Below are 19,563 nucleotides of genomic sequence, written 5' to 3'. Positions count from 1 at the left end.
TATAATGCAAATAATTTATAGGTTAAAATGCAGAAACTTTAAAACTATTTAGAAATATGTATTTTTAAATTAAAATCCTATAAAGTATCACTCAAAGCCAATACAATATACTTAATTTTTAATTGAATGAAGGTCTGTATCACAATCCCATTTGTTTTTATAAAGTCTATCTTAATGTAATTTTATTTCTTTAAAATTACATTTGAACATTTGGTGATTACAGTCTTTCTCATCTACTAGGCTGTCTTCATTGCCTGAGTTAGTGCCATGCACATAGTGACTGTTCAGTATTTGCTGGATGAGTAATAAATGAAGTTATTGCCTACTCTTGTTAATTTTAGGAGAATTTTTCTTAACCACAATTAAACAGTTTTTTTTTTTTTTCTGTTTTGAAATTGGGTTTGTGTTACGGTGTTTTTCGCTTCTACCATTTGGGAATTACGTATTATTTATTTTAGAGAAAGAAGCCTTAATTTGTCATGATAAATCAATGAGAGATTTTTTTTATTCTCCTGTAACATTGAATGCCTCAGTTGTGCTAGGCAGTGTCTTAGTAATTTTACGTGTATTGACTCACTTAATTAAGTGGCCAAGCTGGTCTTGAACTCCTGACCTCGTGAGCCACTGCGCCCGGCCCTGTCAGTGGATTTTCTAAAGCAGCATAGCATAATACCATTTCAAAGCCCGGGCTCCATCGCTTGTGAACTAAGTTGACTTGGCCAAATTACTTAACCTCTCTAAGCCCTAGTTTTTATCTGGAAAATGGGGATTAAGGTGGTACAAATCTCATAGTGTTGTTGTGAAGATTAATTTAGACAGTTCATATAGATAACAATGTATGTCACATAGTAAATATGACATAAATGTTGCCTATTGTTATTGTTACATTACTATTCCCTCTTTTCCTTTAACAGGTTGTTCTTTTAAAGAAGTACTGAAGACAAAGAAAATGGCTTCTGTTTTTTAATGGCTTTACAGAATCTTAAATAGAATACAGTTTGACATGACGGCAAAAAATGTAAGTATTTGTAAAGTTTTTTATGCGAGTATTTTTTAAAGTGAGCTATGCTTTTTCCTACATATTTTCTCACCATTTTGGTTAGTCAGATTTAATGTACTAGCATGGATTTATAATTATGTTTGTTTATGCAGAATATAAACTTTAATGCTGTTGAATACAGTGTCCTCATGGTAGCATTCTTGCAAATTGGCACCAAGTTATTCCTCAACAGCTGCAAATTGCTGTCTCCAGAAAGTTTCCCACCCCGCTCTTCTCTTTTGGATATTGTAATAAATTTGTTTTGATACATGCCAAAGGATAACTTGACCTTTTTGAGCAAATCACTGTTTTCTTTGGCTTAATTTTTTAATTTTAATTTTTTGGTTACTCAGGGAAATGTGTATGCTCAGATACTGTTTGAAAGTAGCTTGCTGCCTTCCATGAGATGGTTCCTGAAGAAACATTAGATTTTAGATGTTTTGGAGAAGTTATTCAAGTTTTTCCTTCTACTTGAGGCTATCATTTCTGAATGTAGCTCCCTTCCAAGTTATATGTCACTCTTTATTTTATTTATTTATTTATTTGTCACTCTTTATTAATGAGTTTGTTTCCAGTTATGGTAAAGAATTGTGCCCTAAAAGAAATCATATAACATATCAGGAAATTATTTATAAATTGCTTTACTGTTCCTGTGTTATGTGTATTAAAGTATAATTGCTTTACTGTTCCTATGTTATCATGTAGGAATCTTTGGGAATTAAACAAAAGGGGAATTTATTATAAAGATACAGGGATGTCTCAAGGAATTTAAGAGTGGGGATTTTGTAGGCCCTCAGAAAGATCCAGGCCCAGAAACTAGAAATTTGGCAGGGATTGAAGCAGTATTTGGTTTTCATTTCTCATCTCTCTCAGATTATTACTGTGTACCTGCTTCATTTCTCCCTCTGTCTGTTTCTGGAAATCATCTTTCTCAGTTCCCCAGCCAGGATGGTAGAACATGGCCCCACTTAGCATCTCCATCTACATGTTAGGGGACCAGCCTGTTCAGAGAGAGGTGTGAAGAAAGGGAGGGAGGCAGCCTGATGCATCCGGCCTGCCTGTATCAGCTTCAATTTCAGACTCCTTAGGAGGGGCCTCTGGGACAGTTGAAGTCTGATGTCTGCTAGTGCTTTAATTAGTTGCGACTGGGAGAAGCAAGTGTCGTTGTATAAAATGGCTGCTCAGGGCCCAGTACAGTGTGTGAGGAGAGATGATAAAGGGCTTCTTGTGAGTCAGGTGATAGTTCTGAATATTGCTCATTAGGCAGCCGAACAATAGCATTAACAAACTCTTACTAAATTATGTCTGTTTGCGTATTTTGGGTTATAATTCAGAACATTACTTTTAACATGCAGATACAGATTTTGCTTCATTATCACTTAGGGACCATCGTCAGGATTTATTGAGTTATTAGGATATGAGGCCAGGAAAGAAGTTAGATTTCTCAGTATTTGACCTACGTAACTGGGTAAATGACTGTGCTGTTTAATGAGAACTCTTCGGGAGGTATAGGATGTTGTGATGAACTTAAACATTCTGTTTTGGACATATTAAATTGAGAAACCCAAAACAAGTGGAGATATTGGCTAGGCAATTTGATAAGTGACTGGAACTCAGGGGAAAGCTTAGGAATGGAGGTAGAAACTTTTGGGTCAGTTCATATTAAAATTATTATAAAGCAATGAGACTACATGAGATCATATAGGGAGTGCATGGATAGCGAAAATATAAGGACCAAGGTCTGAGCGCAGGGATTCTCCAACAAAAAGATGGAAAGCAAGAGAAGCCATAAAGGAGACTCAAAGAATGGGCAAAGACAGGAAGAAAAGAGTTATCCTGATGATCTGGAGGCCCAGGTGAAGAAAGCATTTCAAGGAGGAGAAGTAATCAGTTGTGTTACATGTTACTGAGAAGTGGCTCACAAATACAGACGAGATTATAGATAGGGAAGAGATTGCCTTCTTACAGAGGTATTGCTAAACATATATTCAAATATTTAAATTTTAAATTTGTTTCTTATTTTACATTTCTCTTATGATAATAGTTTTTTGTGAAGAGTTACTTTTGTCTTATCCATGCTATATTAGGTCTCTCATGGTTGCAGATGATCGAAATCCTATCAAAACAGCTTAAGACAAAACGTGGAATGTATTGACTCATAACTGAAAAGTCTAGAGACTGCTTCAAACACATCTGGATTCAGGGGATCAAACGATGATGTCGGGGGTCTCTCTCTTTCCATCCTTAGGCTCTCCATATGGTGACATAATGGCTTACATTGGCCTCATAATACTTGTCTCAGAAGAAGAGAGGGAACTTTTGTCTTTTAAAGAGACGGAGTCTGTCTCTGTTGCCTAGGCCAGTCTCAAACCCCTGACTTCAAGGGATATGCCTGCCTCGGCCTCCCAAAGTGCTGGGATTACAGGTGTGAGCCACTGCACCTGGCCCCTTTTTAGTATTTATGTTTCAAAATCTATGGAGGACCGTGGGTTTACCTTGCTTAAACACTGTGGAGAAGGAAGTGAGTTACTGTAAGTGGCCAGGCTCTGAGTCATGAGCCCACTTGTGCTGCCATGGCATGGTTGAGCCTCCAAGATTAACTGTCCTACTAGAACAACATGGAATGTAGGATGGATTATTTTGCAAAAGAAAGAGATGAGGAGCTGGCAACATAGTTATTGTATCTGGGATAAAATTGCTAGCAAATAGTATCTAGTATTCAGTGATATTCTTCTAGACCAAAAATGCATGTGTGTTCTAATCTAAGCAATAATACAGTAAATAATTTGAAGCTGGGTGTGGTGACTCATGCCTGTAATCCTAGCACTTTGGGAGTCCGAGGCAGGTGGATCACCTGAGGTCAGGAGTTCCTGACCAGCCTGGCTAACAAGGTGAAACCCTGTCTCTACTAAAAAAGTAAAAAAATTATTTGGGCATGTTGGCGTACGCCTGTAGTCCCAGCTACTCGGGAGGCTGAGGCAGGAGAATTGCTTGAACCCAGGAGGTGGAGGTTGCAGTGAGCAGAGATCATGCCAATGCACTCCAGCCTGGGCATCAAGAGCAAGACTCTTGTCTTAAAAAAAAAAAAAAAAAAAAAAGAATTTGAAATATAATTTTTGAGGGTTTTTTTTCCCGCTTTGTCAATGAATCTTTAAGAAAAATACATAAGCTGTAATGCTCACTATGGAAAAATAAAAAAATACAGATAAAGAAAAGAAAAAATAGCTATCCTAGAGAATATCAGCAAAATTTTGCTTAGGAAGATATCTGATATGTACACAAATGTGTGTGTGTGTGTGTGTGTGTGTGTGTGTGTGTGTGTATATATACACACACACACACACACATGCCATATATATATATGGCAATCAAAATGTATAGACATTGGCCCAGAGTGATGGCTCATGCCTGTAATCCCAGCACTTTGGGACACTGAGGCATGCAGATCACTTGAGGTCAGGAGTTTGAGACCAGCCTGGCCAACATGGCAAAACCTTGTCTCTACTACAAATACAAAAATTAGGTGGGCATGGTGGTAGTGCGCCTGTAATCCTAGCTACTTGGGCTGGAGGGACTGAGGCAGAATAATAGCTTGAACCTAGGAGGCGGAGGTTGTAGTGAGCCAAGACTGAGCCACTGCATTCCAGCCTGGGCGATAGAGACTCCAAAGTGCTGGGTTTACAGACACGAACCACTTGCCTGGCTACTATTTAGTTTAATTTCTGTGATGAATGTCTTTTCTTATTTTGATATCTCTGGAACATCATTTAAGTGTCTTTTTTATTTTGTTTTACTTTATTTTGAGACAGGGTCTTGCTCTCTTGCCCAGGCTGGAGTGCAGTGGTGTGATCATGGCTCACTGCAGCCTCAACCTCCTGGGCTCAAGCGATCCTCCCACCTCAGCCTCTCCAGTAGCGGGACTGCAGGCACCTTGTCTACCTAATTTCTTCTATTTTTTGTAGAGACAGGGTCTCACTATGTTGCCTAAGGCTGGTCTCAAACTCCTGGGCTCAGGCAGTCTTCCTGCCTTAGCCTCCCTCCCTAGGTGCTGCTATTATAGCTGCTAAAATAGCCTGGCCTACCTAGCTATTTTATGTTATTTATTGTATGGACATTACACCGGTTTCCTAATATTGGCCATTAAGTTAAGTCTACTTTTTTCCTTTTTGGAACATTTTTGTCTATTTTTACTCACTCATTGTTTCCACAAGACAAAATTCTACAAAATTACTGAGCCAAAGTGTGTATAGTTTTTTAGAACTTTTGATTCATATTGCTAAGACCGTACAAATTTATATATATACTTGTGGTATATGAGAATGCCATTTCTTTTTATTTATTTTTAAATCTTTGCCAATTTAATCAGCAAAAAATGGTGTGCGATTTATTACATTTCTCTGATTACTAGTTAGATAAACTAACATTCTGTGTTTATTGGTCATTTGCATTTCTCTTTTGTAAATGGTCTATGCCAGGGTTTTTAGTGTTGGAAGCCCTTGCAATTTGGATGACAACTCACACTTTAAATATTGGTTTGCCGTTAACAGATATATTTACTTAATCACTTAACTTGATCCTATGAGCTCTTTAGTTTGTTGTGCACATATGTTTTATCATTCCCATCTTGTAGTGACTGTTCCATGATCACCTTGCCTGTGAAAGGTAGAGCTTAACTGACCACAGATAATCTTACTGTGAACCTTTCCTTTCAGTAATGTTATGTCAGTCAGAAATGTTGAATATCAGTGAAATTACAATATTATAGTGAATATGATCTGAATCTTAAAAATTGAGCTTAGATATTTTGAATTTGATAGACACATAGTGACTGCTTATATAGTACACAACACAGCATTGGAATACCCAGATATTGTTCCACTATAAGTAACCATTTTATATATATATGTGTGTCTTATAACATCATGTTTTATACTTTAAATACAGACAATACAATTTATTTTTTAAAAATTGAGAAAAAAAGGAATACCCAGATAGAAGATTTTCCTCAGGACATGATTAGGCAAAAAATTTAACATGAAATATGAGTTCACTTTTTTCTCTTGTTTCTTGAAACATAGGCCCTTTTTAAATAGGTAGAATAAGGAAAGAATGGCTAATATTTTAGGTTGCTTTCGTTAGCCAACTTTTTCTACTCTCAAATAATATAGTTTTTTTGAATCTTTACAGTGCTTAGGAGAGATTAATACATATTTTGAAGCTTTAATTAAGTCAATTTTGGTTTTATATATAGAAACTTTAAATATAAACACCTCCTCTCCATCTATGAGACTAACATTGGCATATAATATTGACTCACAGTTGACTTTTATCTTTTTAGAGTACAATTTGTTGGTTATTAAGATGCAGGTGTACAGCTGCTTAAAAAGTTTCCACATTCGTTGGCTGTTTTACTCTGCAGAAGTTGGATATTAAGAGCAGGTGTTTAAGCATAACGGTAACCCAGTAACTGAACTCTCTATGAATATGTGGTTTTAGTTGAGGTTTTGCCATTTCTGTTGTATAATAGCAAAAAGGTATAAACTGATCTTTTTTAAGTTATTATAATACATGTATTAAAATGGCCATATTGTATCAAGCATGGAATATATTAAAGGCTGTCTTTGCCTTCTTTGCTTTCTTTTAAAAGTAGAACATCAACAAGTTTTGCCTCTCATCTTTCTATAGCAGAAGAGTTTAAAAGGAAAAGGGGAGAGTTATTAATAAAGGCACAATAAACTCTTCAACAAATCGGATATTTAATGTTATTTGTGAGCAACTCTGAAGAGCCATAACATACAGTTATTTGTTGCAAATTTTGTTGCAGAATGTTATCTTTACTTCTAACTGAAAACTGATAAGAAGCCAGACAAAATTAAATATCTGCACTGTTATATCTACATAGAATTGAGGCCATTTTCTAGATGACTTAGTCTCAGCTACTGCCATAAAAATTTGATGATCATAGATTCTAGAGATAGATTTGCATCAAAATCACTTGTTATGATATGACGTGGAAATATTACTGCTAACATACTTCTTGACAAAAAGAAACAGCTATTAGTAGAGCATTTGAATTATCAAATAATGAAATAATTAGCTCTTACATTATGATATTATAAACTATCAAGTAATCACTTATGAAAAATATAAACACAGCTTGGCCTGGTGGCTCACATCTGTAATCCCAGCACTTTGAGAGGCCGAGACAGGTGGATCACTTGAGGTAAGGAGTTCGAGACCAGCCTGACCAACATGGTGAAACTCCGTCTCTACTGAAAATACAAAATTAGCTGGCATGGTGGTACATGCCTGTAATCCCAGCTACTTGGGACGTTGAGGCAGGAGAATTGCTTAAACTCTGGATGCAGAGGTTACAGTGAGCTGAGATTGTGCCATTGCACTCCAGCCTGGGCAAGAAGAATGAAACTCTGTCTGAAAAAAAAAAAGAAAAAAAATTACAAAGCTTTGTGTGCTTTAAAATCCTTTCAGATTACTAGAGATCTGATGTACCACACAGTGATGATAATTAATAGTACTGTATTGTGTGCTTGTAATTTGCTAAAAGGATAGATCTTAAATTGAATCTTCTCAACACACGTATGCACAATAATAGCTGTATAGAGGGAATGGATATATCAGCGTGACTGTGGTGATCATTTTACAATGTATACATATATCAAGACATCAAGTTGTACACCTTAAATGTATGCAACTTTTATATATCAATGATATCTCAGTAAAGGGGTTAAAAAAATCCTTTCTGTATAATAGTACCTTGAAAGCATATTTTGAGGGCCAGGTGCGGCAGCTCACACCTATAATCCCAGCACTTTGGGAAGCCAAGGTGGGCAGATCACTTGAGGTCAGGAGTTCGAGATCAGCCTGGCCAACATGGTGAAACCCCGTCTCTAATAAAAATGCAAAAATTAACTGGGTGTGGTGACGGGCACCTGTAATCCCAGCTACCTAGGAGGCTGAGGCAGGAGAATCACTTGAACCTGGGAGGCAAGAGGTTGTAGTGAGCCAAGATTGTTCTGTTGCACTCCAGCCTGGGTGACAAGAGGGAAACTCCGTCTAAAAAAAAAAAACCAAAAAAAACAAAACAACAACAACAATAAAAAGAGTATAGTTTGAGACATGATACTACAAACTTGCAATATTACAAGTTTGTGTAATGTAACAAAATTGTAATGTTTTAAGATTACAAATCTTCAGTGCTTACAAAAATAATTTAATAGTAATAATGAAGCCAATTATTAGATGTTTGCATTCTGCCAAGTTTTCAAAAGTTGAGAGTTTTTTTTCCCCTCCAGGCTTTGTAATATATTTCTAATATTCTGTTTGATAATACTACCGTATTCATCTCTGTGATGCCAAGTAGTGTATTGGATAGTACCTTAAATGAAATAAATTATCTAAAGCTGAATTCATAAATACTTGTGTGGGTAGTACCTCAGTATAATACTGACAGTAACAAATGCTGACATGGATTGAGCAGTATGTACCAAGTACTGTATTGTATGCTTTACATGAATTATCTCATTTAATCTTTATAACAACCTGAATTGGTAAGTACTGGTATCACCCTCCAATTTACAGATGAGGAAATTGCATGACTTGACCAAGGCCAAACCCCAAGTAGGCTTGCTGGTCCAGAATATGAACCCAAGCAGTTAGACTTGAGGCCAGTGTATTTTACTTCGGCATTGTGGTATTAATGGTCTTTATTTGATTCCTCACATGTCATACTATTGAAAGCAGTTTAGATAGTGATTAAGAATAGTAAAAATTAAGGGCAGCAGTGAGGATGGAATTTTGAAGTATCTATTGGCAACTTGACGACTGCCAAATTACTTACTTGCTTTCAAAGAACTGTCAGTAAAATCTATAAAATCTCAGTTCTGCTCAAAAGTAATAGTATTTAATTAATTTTTATCTTAAGCTGGACAATTCATATTCCCCTCACTTTTTTTTCTTTTATCTTTTGTTTTTTCCCTCACGTTTTTTTGAGACACAGTCTCACTCTGTCACCCAGGCATGATCTCAGCTCACTGAGATCATGAGTGAGCAGGTGTGCAGTGGCATGATCTCAGCTCACTGCAGCACCTCTGCCTCCCAGGGTCAAGCGATCTTCCCATCTCAGCCTCCCAAGTAGTTGGAACTACAGGCAATATTTTTCCCCTTTAAACAATGTGTCAACATTTCATTTTTAAATAATACTCCTATGGTTAATATAATTAATTTTACGTGGCTATATATATTCAATATGAATGTCTGATGGAGGATATAAAATAGCTTATTAATTGAATACATACTACTTAATATTCTATTTTTAACTTTTTAAACTATTTTATTCAGGTTGGTTTGACTTCCACAAATGCAGAAGTGAGAGGATTTATAGATCAGAATCTCAGTCCAACAAAAGGTAAGGATTATTGAATAAAATTTTTCTGAATTAAGCTAATTTTAATGCATTTGTTTTATAAAATATGTAGCTACATGTATTACCTTATGCATAATAATTTTATAATATTAGCACTTTGTTCCATGCCAAATAACTTGTGTTGTGTGAAAGTCATTTACCTCTGAGAGATGGAGAGTTTTCGTGTGTGATTTTTCTCTTTCCTAAGAGATATCTAAGATCCTTTAACAATAATCTTATTATAATTGAAACTATTCAGACTACTGTTTTCTTGATTTTCTTGTTTGAGAGTCCTACTTTCAAGTGGTTTAACTTGTAAGGAAGTACGGTAGATAAAAAAATACATATATATGTTTTCTATATTGGGTATTTATATTTTCTTTGACTAATATGTGGCTTACTAGAAGAATGCTTATATCAGAAATCTGGACCACTGGTTTTGTGCAGTGGCTCACACCTGTAATCCCTTCACTTTGGAAGGCCAAGGCAAAAGGATTGCTTAAGCCCAGGAATTTGAGACTAGCCTGGGTAACATAGTGAGACAAGACACTGTCTATAAAAAATTAGCTGGGCATGATGGTGTGTGCCTGTGATCCCAGCTACTCAGGAGGCCAACGTAGGAGGACTACTTGAGCTTGGAAAGTTGAGGCTGCAGTGAGTCATGATCATGCCACGGTACTCTAGCCTGGGTGACAGAATGAGACCCCATCTCAAAAAAAAAAAAAAAAGAAAGAATTCTGATCCACCAGTACAGTAATTTATATAGGAACCAGCAGTATCTTTCAGTATGTCTCTTTGAACAGTATCTTGTGGTATGTAGAGATACATGCTAAAAGGTTTACGGATGAAATGATATGATGTCTGGAATTGGCTTCAAAATATCCACTAGGGGAAAGAGGGTAAAGTGGGTGATATTATAGATAAAACAATATTGTCTAAAGTTGATTATTTGTTTAAGCTAGGTAGTATCTCTGTGGGGTTTCATTATTCCTTTCCTTTCTCTTTTGTGTATATTTGAAAATTTCCATTATAAACAGTAGGAACAAGGTGTATGCTATTACAATACAAATAGCTATGAGGGAAACTTCAGCTTCCTCAAAGGGTTTATGTCTCAGGTGGGAGATGTACTCTAGAGCAGGGGTCCCCAACCGCCAGGCCATGGGTTTTTTTTTTTTTCAGTTATCACTGTTCTATTAATCCTAGCCAATGATTTTTTTTTTTCAGACATTGCATTTTTCAGTTCTAGAATTTCCATTGGGTTCTTAATGGCTTTTGTTTTTCTACTGAGTAGAGAGGGTGAAAGCACAAATGCAAGAGCATTGACAAATAAAACGTAGAATGTTAGAGCAGCACTGAACTCAGTTGAGGTTAAATTTAAAGATCTTAATTCAGGAGGTTGACTACTTTTGTCCAGCAGCACTAATAAGAAAGACAGGGCCAGGTGTGGTGGCTCATGCCTGTAATCCCATTACTTTGGGAGGCTGAGGCAGGTGGATCACCTAAGATCTGGAGTTTGAGACCAGCCTGGCCAACATGGTGAAATCCCTTCTCTACTAAAAATACAAAAATTTAACTGGGCATGGTGGTACATAGCTGTAATCCCAGCTACTCGTGAGACTAAGGCAGGAGAATTGCTTGAACCTGGCTAGGGGCGGAGGTTGCAGTGAGCCGAGATCATGTCGTTGTACTCTAGCCTAGCCAACAAGAGCGAAACTCCATCTCAAAAAAAAAGTAAGAAAGCTGGTCTGGATACAGTGGCTCATGCTTGTGATCCCAGCACTCTGGGAGGCTGAGGTGGAAGGATTGCCTGAGTCCATGAGTTTGGGGCTGCAGTGAGCTGTGATTGCACAACTGCATTCCGGCCTGGGTGACAGACCATGACCCTATCTCAAAAAAAAGGTTGGGCGCATTGGCTCGCACCTATATTTCCAGCACTTTGGGAGGCCAAGGCATGTGGATCTCTTGAGCCTAGGAGTTCGAGACCCCAGGCTCGCCAACATGGTGAAACCCTGTATCTACAAAAGATATAGAAATTAGCCAGGTGTGGTGGCGCATGCTTGTAATCCCAGCTACTCGGGAGGCAGAAACACAAGAATCGCCTGAACCTGGGAGGTGGAGGTTGCAGTGAGTCAAGATTGCGCCACTGTACTCCAACCTGGGTGATAGAGCAAGACTCTGTCTCAAAAAAAAAAAAAAAAAAAGAAAGAGAGCTGGAATCCTCCAGGGTTGGGATACATCCAGCCAGTGCTACAGAAGGGAAAGTAGTGTAGATGTGAAACACATATAAAGAAAGATGGGGTGACTGGGAAGGAGAACGCATGAAGCCCAGGCAGTTGTGTAAAGATGATGGGTCTGGAGAACACACCTAAACATGTGGAATCTCAATGCTGGGCAGCCAGGGCCAAATCCATATTCCCCCAACACTGGGTGCCCTGGAGGTTCCAGTCTTGCCCACCTACCACCTATCAATCCACCTTTTCGCCCAGGCTCCTTCCCCAGGAGCTCCCCAGGGCAATCCAGCTTTCCCCCCAGGTGGGCCCCCTCATCCTGTGCCACAGCCAGGGTATCCAGAATGCCAACCCTCGGGTCCCTACCTTCCTTCGTACCCACCGCCTGCCCCTGGAATGCCTCTGAGAATCCCTTGGCTCCTGTCATGGTTGGTCCAGGAGTGATAGTAGACAAGAAGATGTAGAAGAAAATGAAGAAAGCTCATAAAAAGATGCACCAGCACCACAAGCATGGCAGGCATTCCTTCTCCTCTTCCTCCTCCTCTTCCAGCAGTGACTCTGACTGAATACAGGCCCTGGACCCTTCCCTCAGGTCTCACCAGTTCTGCTCTCCCATCAAGTTGTTGTATTGGGGGAAAGTAGCTCTTGAGCTCCCCACCCCTGCCACCACCTGCTGTTCAGCCCTGAGTGCCTAGGGAAAATGGGAAGATGATTGCCATGGCATGGCCACTTTCTTGCTGCTTGGATAGATCATATAGCTAATGAGTTTAGCAGGGGAGCTATTTTTTGAAGATGATGAACTAAGTGTTGAAGATAAGTTTGAGATTTGTAAAATGTGATTTTTTTACTTCCTCTTATAATACTTGTGATTGGGGAGATTTGTGGAAACTTGATTATGATGAAAAACCTCAATTTTTTTTTGTAATGTTGGCATACTTGGGGAATTTAGTGGCAAATACATTCCCCAGCAGGCCTTTTGTTGGTTGCACTAACTGCAAGGTTGCTGGGAAGTAGAGTCCGTTTGGTCGATGAGCTTTGACTGCCATTTTGGAACCTCACCTCTCCTTTTTAGCCCAATATGCTGTATCAGCTCCTACTCTCGTTCTCCAGCTCTCAGTCCAAATAAAGCTGTTTCTCCTGGTTAAAAAAAAAAGGAGGGAGAAGGGAGGGAGGGAGGAAGGAAGGAAAGATGGCATTGTGTGTGGCAAGAAATGAGACCTGAGAGGTAGGCCACGTTCTTTCATTGATTTAGCAAATAGTACTTACTTACTTTATTAAATAGTACTTACTTACTATGTGCCAGGCATTTTTCTGAGTGCTAGGGATAAACAAGGAATAGAACAAAGTCCTTTCCCTCATAGAGCTTACCTTCTGGTGAGGAAGATAGATTACAAACATATACACATAAAATACTGGTTATATGAAAAAAAATCTATATAGCAGGGTCTAGGACTAAGGATAAAATAGCAAGGAGATTCAAATTTAGATAGGGTGGGTCAGAGAGGAATGCACTGAGGAAGTAACAGTGTAGCAGAGGTGGAGACTATACAGTAGAGACCTAGATAATAAAGTTATTAGTCATAATCTATTATGAGACCGAGACTTAATGAATGAGTAAAGAAGTATGTGAAACAGGCTGTATACAGTGGTTCGTGCCTGTAATCCCAACACTTTGGGAGGCCAACGTGGGTGGATTGCTTGAGCTCAGCAGTTCTAGAGCAGCCTGGGCAACATGGCAAAACTCCACCTCTACAAAAAATACAAAAAAATTAGTTGATGTGGTGGCGTGCACCTGTAGTCCCGGCTTCTCTGGAGGCTGAGGCAGGAGGATCACTTGAGCCTGGAAGGTGTAGGTTGCAGTGAGCTGAGATCATGTCACTGAACTCCAGCCTAAGTTACAGAGTGAGGCCCTGTATCAAAAAAAAAAAGAAAAGTGTGTGAAATAATAAGAAATGCAGTCACTTGCTGCATAATGATGTTTCAGTCAATAATGGATGGCTATCCAGCAGTGGTCCCATAAGATAATAGTGTGTTTTTACTGTACCTTTTCTGTGTTTAGCTGTGTTTAGGTACACAAATATTTACCATATGTAGGCATTACAATTGTCTACAGTATTCAGTACAGTAACATGCTGTACACATTTAGGTTTGTGTAAGTATACTCCATGATGTTTGTACAACAATGAAATCACCTAACAATGCATTTCTCAGAACTTACCCCGTTGTTAACTGACACATGACTACGTATATTAGTCTCTGCTCCCACTCTCTGGCACAGAACTCTTGCAACCCTTGTAATTTCCTGAACGATAGGGGTGCTAGGAGAATCATTTCTCATATTATTTGATCACCACCCTGATTGCTGAGACAGAGTTCCTAATACCCTTGTAGATAGGAGTACTAGGAGAACCTTTTGTTGTAATATTTGGTCTTTGACCCCAGTTCCTGACACAGAACTCCTAAGACCTTTGTAATTTCCTGAATGATAGGAGCATCTGATACAGAGCTCCTAAATCCATCAGAATTTCCTGGGTAATTAGGCATGACTTTTGTACGAATGAGGTGACTTGGTAGGCTCTTGGATTGGGGTCACCAGAAAGATAAAGCCACAATTGTAAGCTTGAAGCTTTCAGCCCTACCCGCTATTCATTGGAGATGGGAGAAGGACTGGAAATTGAGTTAATAATTAATCATACCTCTGTGATGAAGCCTCCGTAAAAATCCCTGAACTGTAAAGTTTGGAGAGCTTCCAGATTGGTGCACACATCCATGTGTCAGGAGGGTGGTGCACTCCAAATATGGGGACAGAAGCTTCTGAGCTTGGGGCCTTCCACACCTTCCTTATGTATATCTTCTTCTGATTGTTCATCCTGTTCATCTATGTCCTTTGTTATATCCTTTTAAAATTAACTGATAAACATAAGTCAAGTGTTTCCCTTTTGCTAGAGTTCTGTGAGCCGCTCTAGCAAATTAATTGAACCTGAGTAGGGAGTTGGGGGAACTCCAACTTATAGCTGGTTGGTCGGAAGCACGAGTCACAGCCTGGGGCTTGGAACTGGCATGTAAAGTAGGGGACAGTATTGTGGCTCTGAGCCCTTAACCAGTGAGATCTGATGTGATCTTTTGGTGGTGTCAGATTGATTGCTTGCTAGTGGGGAGAAATCCCCACATATTTTGGTGACCAGAGGCAAAGTGTTTTGTGTTAAATGGTGTACAAAGAGTTGGAAAAACACTCTGATTTTCTCCTGTCCTTAATAAAGTAGATACCATCAGAAAGAGAATGCTAGAAGCAGAGTGTAGACAAAACTAGAAGAGCAGGTGATCCTGAAGAGAGAGCAGCAGTAAGTTCTCAGAAGTTACCACCAAATTCAGGTGAGAAAGAACAAGGGCAGAAGATAGTGGCAGAAGGGAAGGAAAAGAAATGATAAACATGAGGCTAGGCGTCGTGGCTCACTCCTGTGATCCCAGCACTTTTGGAGGCTGAGGCGGGTGGACTATCTGAGGTTGGGAATGCGAGACCAGCCTGACCAACATGGAGTAACCCCATTTCTACTAAAAATACAGGAAATTAGCTGGGCGTGGTGACACATGCCTGTAATCCCAGCTACTTGGGAGGCTGAGGCAGGCGAATCGCTTCAACCTGGAAGGTGGAGGTTGCAGTAAGCTGAAATCACGCCATGCACTTCAGCCTCAGCAACAACAGCAAAACTCTCTCAAAAAAGAAAGAAAAAAAAAAATGAATATTTTTTTTTTTTTTTTTTGAGACGGAGTTTCGCTCTTGTTACCCAGGCTGGAGTGCAATGGCTTTTTTTTTTTTTTTTTTGAGACGGAGTTTCGCTCTTGTTACCCAGGCTGGAGTGCAATGGCGCGATCTCGGCTCACCGCAACTTCCGTCTCCTGGGTTCAAGCAATTCTCCTGCCTCAGCCTCCCGAGTAGCTGGGGACAGGCGTGCGCCACCATGCCCAGCTAATTTTTGTACTTTTTAGTAGAGACGGGGTTTCACCTTGTTGACCAGGATGTTCTCGATCTCTTGACCTCGTGATCCACCCGCCTCAGTTTACCGAAGTGCTGGGATTATAGGCATGAGCCACCGCGCCCGGCCCTATGAATAATATTTTAAAAGTAGATTTGATGACTGAGGTTTGGTGTAGAGGGAAGGTACTAATCAAGGTAGATTGCTGGGATCACAGGCTGATTGACTGAGTAGACAATGGGTAGAGATTTCCCATCTGTTCTTTGTTTGTTTTACCAGTAGAACCCTTTTCCCAAGTAAAATCTTACATGGAATCCAAATATATCAGCTAGACAAAAATGAGGCTAATCTGGGTAGAGGACCTGGAGCTCCCTGAGGTTATTAGCAATACTTCTAATAGGAAGTAGGACAAGAGGCGTTATTATATGCACATACACTGAAGAGTTCTTTTTTAAGATTTAACTGTTTTCAGCTTCCCCTGTCCTTGCCCTCAGATACAGACAGCTGGCAGGGGAAATTATGGTTAATTTTTCTTCTTAATAAAAGAGAAATAAATACTCATTAAAAATACAAAGGAAAATGAAAAAAATACAAAATCTAGTTCAAATACACAAGACTAAAACAATATATATTTTTATTATTTTTTATGTGCACCTTAAAAAATACAGTCATAATCATATTGTATTTATTCCTTTTTTTTTTTTGAGACAGAGTCTCGCTCTGTCACCAGGCTGGAGTGCAGTGGTGCAGATCTTCTGACTCCCTGGTTCAAGTAATTCTCCTGTCTCAGCCTCCCAAGTAGCTGGGATTACAGGCACATGCCACCATGCCCAGCTAATTTTTGTATTTTTAGTAGAGATGGGCCTTCACCATGTAGTAGGATGATCTCGATCTCCTGACTTCGTGATCCCCCCACCTCGGCCTCCCAAAGTGCTGGGATTACAGGCATGAGCCACCATGCCCATTCCTAATATTTTAAAGTCTTGTTTTAAAAGTTTTTAAATTTTTTGTGGGTACACAATAGATGTGTGTGTATATATCTCTATATATTAATGGAGCACTTGAGTTAGTTTGATATAGGCATACTTTATCAAATATGTAATAATCACATCATGGTAAATGGAGTGATTTTATCCATTTCTTACCATCCCCTCAAGCATTTGTCTTTTGTGGTTACAAACAATCCAGTTATACTCTTTTAGTTATTTATAAATATATAATTAAATTATTATTGACCGATGGGTGCAGTGGCTCATGCCTGTAATCATAGCACTTTGGGAGGCAGGCAGATCACTTGAGGTCAGGAGTTCAAGACCAGCTTGGCCAACATGGTGAAACCCTTTCCTTACTAAAAATACAAAAATTAGCCAGGTATGGTGGCACACGCTTGTAATCCCAGCTACTTGGGAGGCTGAGGTGGGAGAATTGCTTGAACCTGAGAGGTGGAGGTTGCATTGAGCTGAGATCACACCACTGTACTCCAGCCTGGGTGACAGAATGAGACTCTGTCCTGCCACCCCGCCCCCCCCCCAAAAAAAATCAAGTATCAAATCTTATTCTTTCTGGGTTTTCTTGTACTCATTAATCACCCTCACTCCCCTCACCACCCCTGCCACACCACTATGTTTCCCAACCTCTGGTAACCATAGTTCTGTTTTGTATCTCCACGTGTTCAATTATTTTAGTTTTTAGCACCCACAAATAAATGAGAACATGTGAAGTTTATCTTTCCATGCCTGGTTTATTTCACTTAACATAATGACCTCCATGTCATTATGCCAATGATAGGATCTCATTTTGCCAATGATAGGATCTCATTTTTTTCTGTGGCCGAATAGTACTCCATTGTGTACATGTACCACATCTGCTTTATCCATTTGTCCATTGATAGACACTTAGATTGCTTCTAAATCTTGGCTGCAACAAACATGGAAATGCAGATGTCTCTTCAGTATACTGATTTCCTTTCTTTTGGGTGTATATCTGGCAGTGGGATTGTTGCATTATGTGGTAGCTCAATTTTTAGTTTTTTAGGAACACCCAAACTGTTCTACATAGTGGTTGCACTAACTTACATTCCCACCAACAGTGTACAAGGGCTTTCTTCTCTCCACATCCTCACCACCATTTGTTATTCACTGTCTCTTGGTTAAAAGCCATTTTTACTGGAGTGAGATGATAGCTCATTGTAGTTTTGAGTTGCATTTCTCTGGTAATCAGTACTGTTGAGCACCTTTTTATATACCTGTTTGCCATTTATATCTTCTTTTGAGAAATGTCTAATCAGTTCTTTTGCCCATTTTTAAATTGAATTGTTAGATTTTTTTCCTAGAGAATTGTTTGAGCTCTTTATATATTCTGGTTGTAAATCTCTTGTCAGATGGGTAGTTATACAAATGTTTCTCCCATTCCGTGGGTTGTCTCTCATTTTGTTGATAGTTTCCTTTGCTATGAAGAAACCTTTTACTTGATATGTTCTCATTTGTCCATTTTTGCTTTGGTTGCCTGTGCTTGTGGGTTGCTGCTCAAGAAATTCTTGCCCAGACCAATGTCCTGGAGATTTTCCTCAATGTTGTCTTGTAGTAGTTTTATAGATTGAGGTTTTAGATTTAAATTTTTAATCCACTTTGATTTGATTTTTGTATATGTTGAGAGATAGAGGTCTAGTTTCATTCTTCTGCATACAGCTTTCCAGTTTTCCCAGCACTGTTTATTGAAGAAACTGTTTGTTTCCCAATGTTTGTTGTTGGCACCTTTGTGGAAAATGAGTTAACTCTAGGTATATGGATTTGTTTCTGGGTTCTCTGTTCCATTGGTCTCTGTATCTGTTTTTTTTTTTTTTTGCCAGCACCATGGTATTTTGTTTACTATAGCTCTATAGTATAATTTGAAGTCAGATAATGTGATTCAGTTGTATTCTTTTTGCTCAGGAGAGCCTTGACTATTCTGGGTCTACTGTGGTTCTATATAATTTTCTATTTCTGTGAAGAATGTCATTGGTATTTTGATAGGATTACATTGAACCTATAGATTGCCTTGGGTACTGTGGACATTCTAACAACATTTATTCTTCTCCATGAACATGGAATATCTTTCCATTTTTTTGTATCCTCTTTCTTTCATCAATATTTTATGGTTTTTATTGTAGAAATCTTTCTTTGACTAATTCTTAGGTATTTAATTTCATTTGTAGTTACTATAAATGAGATAACTTTTAATTACTTTTTCAGATAGTTCACTATTGCCATATAGAAAGCTACTGATTTTTGTATGTTGATTTGTGTCCTGCAACTTTACTGAATTTGTTTATCAGTAAAATAGGTTTTTGCGGGAGTCTAGATGTTTCCAAATATAAGATTATATTATCTGCAAACAGGGATAATTTGACTTTTCCTTTCCAATTTGAGTGGCCCTTTATTTTTATCTCTTGTCCAAATGCTCTAGCTAGGACTTCCAGTACTATATGGAATAACAGTGTTGAAAGTAGGCTTCCTCGTTGTGTTCCAGATCTTATAGGAAAGCCTTTCAGTTTTTCCCTATCCTGTACTTTAGTAGCTATGGGTGTGTCATGTATGCCTTTTATTTTATTGAATTTTATTGCCCAGTTTTTTGAGGGCTTGTATCATGAAAGGATGTTGAATTTTGTCAAATGTTTTTTCAGCATCAGCTGAAATGATTATATTGTTTTTGTACTTCATTTCATTGATATGATATATTACATAGATTGACTTGCATACATTGAGCCATCTTGCATCTCTGAGGTATATCCCACTTGGTCATGATCAGTGAACTTTTTAATGTGTTGTTGAATATGGTTTGGTAGTATTTTGTTGAGGATTTTTTGCCTCAGTGTACATCAGGGATATTTGCCTGTAGTTTTCTTTTTTGATGTTTCTTTGT

At 38.6% G+C, this 19,563-nt stretch overlaps 1 protein-coding gene and 1 pseudogene across 4 annotated transcripts in view; both read left to right on the top strand.

The window, feature by feature from the left end:
* The first annotated feature begins 914 nt into the window (after positions 1-914).
* Positions 915-19,563, top strand: part of TFDP2 (transcription factor Dp-2) — a 135,665-nt gene continuing 117,016 nt past the window's right edge. For 2 of the 4 annotated variants that reach the window (XM_064378757.1, XM_064378756.1), the window contains exons 1-2: positions 915-1,018; positions 9,398-9,464. In XM_064378757.1, coding sequence (XP_064234827.1) covers positions 1,004-1,018; positions 9,398-9,464 — 82 coding nt within the window. In that variant the 5' untranslated portion in view covers positions 915-1,003. Of the gene's footprint in view, positions 1,019-9,397; positions 9,465-19,563 lie in introns of those variants that run through there. The other 2 variants (XM_064378759.1, XM_064378760.1) reach the window with 2 other exon arrangements.
* LOC135275886 (proline-rich protein 13-like) lies at positions 9,484-15,317 on the top strand (annotated as a pseudogene).

The sequence above is a fragment of the Aotus nancymaae genome, unplaced genomic scaffold, assembly GCF_030222135.1.
Source record: "Aotus nancymaae isolate 86718 unplaced genomic scaffold, 86718_ANA_hifiasm-v0.15.2.pri h1tg000019l, whole genome shotgun sequence".
Lineage (NCBI taxonomy): Eukaryota > Metazoa > Chordata > Mammalia > Primates > Aotidae > Aotus > Aotus nancymaae.
Note: the sequence above shows the minus strand (reverse complement) of the source record. Positions and strands in the feature narration are given on the sequence as shown.